The 5489-nt window shown below is 42.6% G+C and overlaps 1 protein-coding gene across 12 annotated transcripts in view; it reads left to right on the top strand.

The window, feature by feature from the left end:
- DNM1 (dynamin 1) overlaps positions 1 to 5489 on the top strand; it is a 105820-nt gene that overhangs the window by 30960 nt on the left and 69371 nt on the right. For all 12 annotated transcript variants that reach the window (XR_003094246.1, XR_323918.2, XR_003094245.1 and 9 more), the window contains exon 2: positions 2939 to 3012. Coding sequence is in view for 5 of the 12 variants with exons in the window: in XM_006024303.3 (XP_006024365.1) it covers positions 2939 to 3012 (74 nt within the window). In the remaining 7 variants the exon portion in view is untranslated. The remainder of the gene's footprint in view (positions 1 to 2938; positions 3013 to 5489) is intronic.

The raw sequence follows: 5489 nt of genomic DNA, 5'->3' as shown, positions 1-5489 counted from the left end.
GTGCGCCACGAGTGTTCAAATATTCCCGCCAGTGGTTGCACAATGACATCAGCCAGTGCCTTCAGTACCCTCGGATGGAGCTCATCCGGGCCTGCCAACTTAAAGGCATCCAGTTCCTCCAAGTGACCCTGCACCATCTCAGGGTCTACGCTTGGTAGTCTGGCGCCTTGCTGCTGCCTCTCTACAACCCCAGTGAGAGACTTGTCGTGCCCCTCGCTTAGGAACACTGAGGCAAAGAACTCGTTGAGGAGTTCAGCCTTGTTCCCCCTGTCCGTCACCAATTGCTTCTGCCCATTTAGTAGGGGTCCTGTTCCACCCTGAGCCTTCCTTTTACTCCCTATATATCTAAAAAACAATTTTTTGTTATCCTTTACTTGGGATGCCATCCTCAGCTCCATGGTAGCTTTGGCCTGTCTAACTGCCTCCCTACATGTGCGAGCAGAGGAGGTATACTCCTCTTTGGTAATCTCTCCCCGTTTCCACTTTTTAAACGCTCCCCTTTTAGTCCGCAGTCTGCCCTGGATTTCTCTGGTCAGCCAAAGAAGCCTCCTGGCCCCTTTCCCTCTTTTTCCTCGTATCGGGATCGTCTCCCTCTGTGCCCGAAGGATCATTTCCTTAAGGTACAGCCACCCTTCCTGGGGTCCCATCTCTTCAAAACTCCTACTCTGCAGTGCGTCCTTGGAATACTGGCCACGGTCTTTTACATAAATGGAGATGAGACGGCAGTCAGAAGGATACAGGGCCTTTAAGATTGTATTTGTGATTCCAGAAGACAGAGAAACCGGGGCTCTGTTCTTTGGAAAGCTGACAAAAGGAAAACCCCAGTGATCTATTCCTTCCAAAAGGACTAGGGCAGTGAGAATGGGTCCAAGCCTTCTTCCAGTTATGGATGTATGTATGTCTAGTAGAGCTACATCAGCTTCTGCAGGGTTACTCCAGACTTACAGTAATGTAACTAGCAGCTGATGTATTGTATTGTATTTTATTTTACTTTATTTTTTTCTATTCCCTCCCCCCCAGGTATGTAAAGGAGAGAGATCCAAGACAGGGTCCATTGTCTTACCTATTTCTGCCCTCTCCTTGTAGTAGCTGTGCACTTCCACAAGTACTGATTTTATTCTCACAGGGTGCCCATGAAATAGAAAATTAGTACCCCTACTTCACAGAAGTGAAAACGGAGGCACAGGGAAAGAAAATGACTTGCTGAAGATCTCATAAGAAGCCTGTGGCAGGCAAAGCAGGCATTGAAATATGGTTAAGTCTTTTTCTACTGTTTTACATACAAAACCCTCCCTCCTCTTCACTTCCTCCACCAACAGGACAAGCAGGAGAGCTGAGGACTTAAAGCTAGTGGAGAGGGGGAGATGGCTGGCTTTCTTCTCACCAGTGTAAACTGGGGTAGCTGTTGAAATCAGTGGTACTATTCTAGTGTCATATTGATGACAAGATGGGGGGGGGGGATGTGAAGCTATTTAAGTTGGATTTCATCACATGGAATATCTGTTAAAAGGCATAAAGGGTCAGATTTTCAGAAGAATTCATTCAGGCACTGAAATGAAATGATCAAGCTTCCAGAAGTGGGCGGCACTCAGCAGCTCTTAGCGAGATGCATAGGAAGAGTCGAATGCTTGAAAATCTGGCCACAAACTTACAAGGTCAACAACAGATGCAATGTGCCTGCCTGCCTTAAACCAAACCAAACAAAGCAAGAGTGAAGCATTTGAATGGGGAAGGGGAAAAAAAAAAAGCTTGTGGGATGTGGCTGCAGAGTCAGCATCAGGAAATGGATGTAGATGGACTTCTTTCCTTCCCTAAAATTTCCTGTACTCTAATCACTTCACCAGCTTGGTGAGTTGGTTTGGAAAGGAGCTGAGGGTGCTGTTGACCTCACAGTAGTTCCTGGCTCAGACTAGTTTAGTCAGTCAGGAGGAGTCCTAGGTGGAGGCAAGCCCTTTGGTGTGATTGATTTTGTTGCAGATGGATCATATGCCGTATCCATGTTTGAGCAATGCAGTCTCCTTTGAATCCCAAATGCAGGGCTTGAATGATTCACTGACAGACCCAACCCCCTTTAGGGTAATGCTGCACGCTGTCAAAGGAGGCACTTGGTTTTCCAGCCTTTGCTCTGATTTCTCCCTCCTTTTTTGGGTTTGGCTAAACCTGGATTTTGTCCTCGAAATCCAGATTGTTACTCTAGGAATGTAGGAAGTGTTGCTTGTTAGACTGAAACAGAAATGCTGCACATTTAACAAAGGAAATCCCTGGGGCAGGGGGCTCTCAGGCCTCCCTAGCGGTCTAGATGGTGTGGGCGATCCACTTCTCCTCAATGCTTTGAGGAAGATTTAAAGCGTAAGTAGAACTCCACGGATATCGGCGGACTACAAATCCCTTTGGAGAGTTTTACAAAACTGCCCAGGGGATTTAGGAGTACGCATCCCATTGACTTTCAAAAGACACTCGTGCTTTAATTCCTTTAGATGCTTTTGAAACTCTCCTCCCTAACCTTTTAGAGCATGTCTACACGTGCACTTTAATGTACAGTAGCCTATTTTACTGTGCATTAAAGCATCTCATAAAAACCATGCAAATATGCTAATGTGCAGTAAAATAGGTTACTGTGCATTTAAGTATCACTTAGAAGCATGCACTTTCTCTACTGTGCATTAGGGCAGCCTGATGTGCATTTATTTAGTACCTCACATTTTAGGTACTAAATTTAACATGCATTAGAAAAATGCATTAATGCACATATATATGTGCCTTTATTGTCTTTTGGGGGAAAAGGAAGTTTTTCCATTGCCTTGAACTTTGTTGCCTCCTTTCTCTGGCAAAAATTCTTGGCTACAGACTCTCCTGAACACTTCTGAAGGTAGCAAAGCCATGAAAAGTTTGAAGGAAGGAAGCTATCACTCATGAGACGTTTCCCACTCCATTTCAGGGACTTCCTGCCTCGTGGTTCTGGCATTGTCACAAGACGCCCACTGGTCCTGCAGCTGGGAAACTCCAACACAGGTATGTGAGTCGCCTTCTTTCCCACCCCAACCTCAGCACATCGCTCATAGAGATGGAGCAAGGGTCCAGCCTTCCATCTCTGCAGCTCTCTAAAGCCATTAACTTTTACTTCACTATTATATCCAAGAGGGGGAAAAAAGAGTCACTTTCAGCACTTCTCATACATATTATGAATGATCTCTAGAAATATTACCAGAGTACATGGAATGTCTTGTGCTCTTTGGATGGGCTGCATGAGACAGTTTAGGAGCGATCAGTCCATTTTTTGGGTCTACTTTACAAAACTTGGTGTCTTAGCTGCCAGCAACTGACAAATGTGTTGGCAATTTCAAGAGAGTGCCCAGGGACTGGATAGCCAGACTTCTCTCTCATGTCCAAAAATTATCCTTCCCCCTTAAACTAGAGATTTGCTGGCAGAACCTTGACCTGCTGCTCTCTGCATTATAACTTTCTGTGGATAAGCAGAAGATACTGGTTTCCAAAGTGGTTGATGCATCAATTGTTGCCTGCACTAAACTTGCAAATAGCCAGATGGTGATGCTCGCACTCAGTGTGAGTACTGCTTAGTCCAGGAACAATCCTGCTGCAATGAGTGGTAAGACTCTATGGGAAAGAATGAATCAGAATTTGTCCCAAGAAAAAGAGTGCTACATTTAGCCAGTTTTCACATTGCTCTATGTAAAATCTATCAAGTATTAAATATTCAGGGACATAGTGATTCATGTCACTGTGTGTGTGGACTTTAGTAGGCAAAGTTTCACAAAATGCCTTTAAGCTTTCCCTTGTCAATAGAGTCATGATTTTATTGTGTGGATGGGACCTAGAAGAAGACTGAAGTACCCTTCCAATATCATTTTAATTGGAATTATGGCTATTATAATAATTCTAATTTGTTGAGACCAGGTATCAGAACATCAATTATGGAAAAATAGATGAACAGTGAGAAAATCCAGTGGTTCTGGTTTGTGGTGTGTTTATTAGTGTCAGCGGTGGGAAGACCTAGGAAGGACTTAAACTTTGGCACGAACATCTATCGGTTTCCCAAGTCTGTGTCACCGGGAGAAGATGCCTCTGATCAGTTAGGTGTTCATATTTGGTATTGCACACACAGTCAACTTCTCTAGCCCTTAGTGACTATTCAGCTATGCCATTCATCTGCATGCATTTACAAGTCCTTGGCATGAATGGCCTAGGAAACAAGTAATAGGATAGACTGGGAGACTTTCACATCCAAATACAGGTGGGTAGCGACCAAAACCTTCATGATGGAGATCCCACAATTTTTCTAAATAGCCTATTCCTAGGTAGTTTTATAGTAAATCATTTCTCCCCCTAAAATCTATTTTGATTTACAAATTAATCTTATTGTTTTTTGTCCTGTCTGCAGTGGGCATGGAGAAAAAAATTGTCTTTGTTCTCTTTGTAACATCCTTTCACATACTGAAAAACTGCTATCATGTTCTCCTCTTAATCTTTTCTTTCTTGGATTGAAATGCAATTCTTTCAACATATCCTCAGAGGTCATGTTTTCTGAACATCTTATTCGTGTTGCTTTCCTACAAACCCTCTTTAATTTGTTTAAATATTTCTTGTAGTATTGGACCTCCAATTGTACCCAGTACTTTAGCCTTATCAGTGCCAAATAGTTATTCTGCTCTGTCCCCTGTGACTTGGGTACAACGCTGCCAGTAATTGCAGATTGGTATTTGCATTTTTCCAACAGCATCCCATTACTGACTTCTGTTCATTTTTGCAATCCACTATAACCCCTAGTTCCTCTTTGGCAGTGCTGCTGTCTAATCAGTTATTTGCCATTTTGTATTTGTACATCTGATTTTTTTTTTTTTTTTCCTTCTTCCTGAGTATCCTCCCAGTTGACAGCAAACTACTCTCCAAATGAAGTTTTCAAACCAGTTCTATTCCCACTATTCAGTGATAGGTTGTTTTTTTTTCTAGAACATATTTCTGTAGCTTGCTTTTGAGTGCACCATGTAAGATGGTATCAAAATCTAACCTCAAGTCAAGATATATGTTGCATTTCCTTCCACCCTCTTGTCTATTAGGCCAGTTATCCTGTCAAAGAAGGAAATCAGATTGTTTAACATGGCCTTGTTCTTAACACTGGTTTTCAATCTATGGTCCCTGGACACCTGGGGGGTCTGTAGACTATATCTAAGGGATCCATGAAAGATTACTATGATCAATCAAATATGTGAATACACTTACAATTCAAAGGGGTCCACACCTTCATTTGCAATTTTTTAGGGTCCCCAAATGAAAAAAATGTTGAAAACCACTGTCTTAACAAATCTATGTCGTCTGTTTTGTTTTACATGTTTATAATTTTTTAGGTGCTTATAAGCTGATTGCTTGCCTTTTTTTTTTTTTAAGTCTGTCTTTCCAGGAATAAGTCAAACTAACTGCTCCATCATTCCCCAGGTCCTCCTTCCCCCCGCTTTTTAAAAAGAGGTAATATA

Source organism: Alligator sinensis, unplaced genomic scaffold, assembly GCF_000455745.1.
Source record: "Alligator sinensis unplaced genomic scaffold, ASM45574v1 scaffold388_2, whole genome shotgun sequence".
In the NCBI taxonomy this organism is placed as follows: domain Eukaryota; kingdom Metazoa; phylum Chordata; order Crocodylia; family Alligatoridae; genus Alligator; species Alligator sinensis.
Note: the sequence above shows the minus strand (reverse complement) of the source record. Positions and strands in the feature narration are given on the sequence as shown.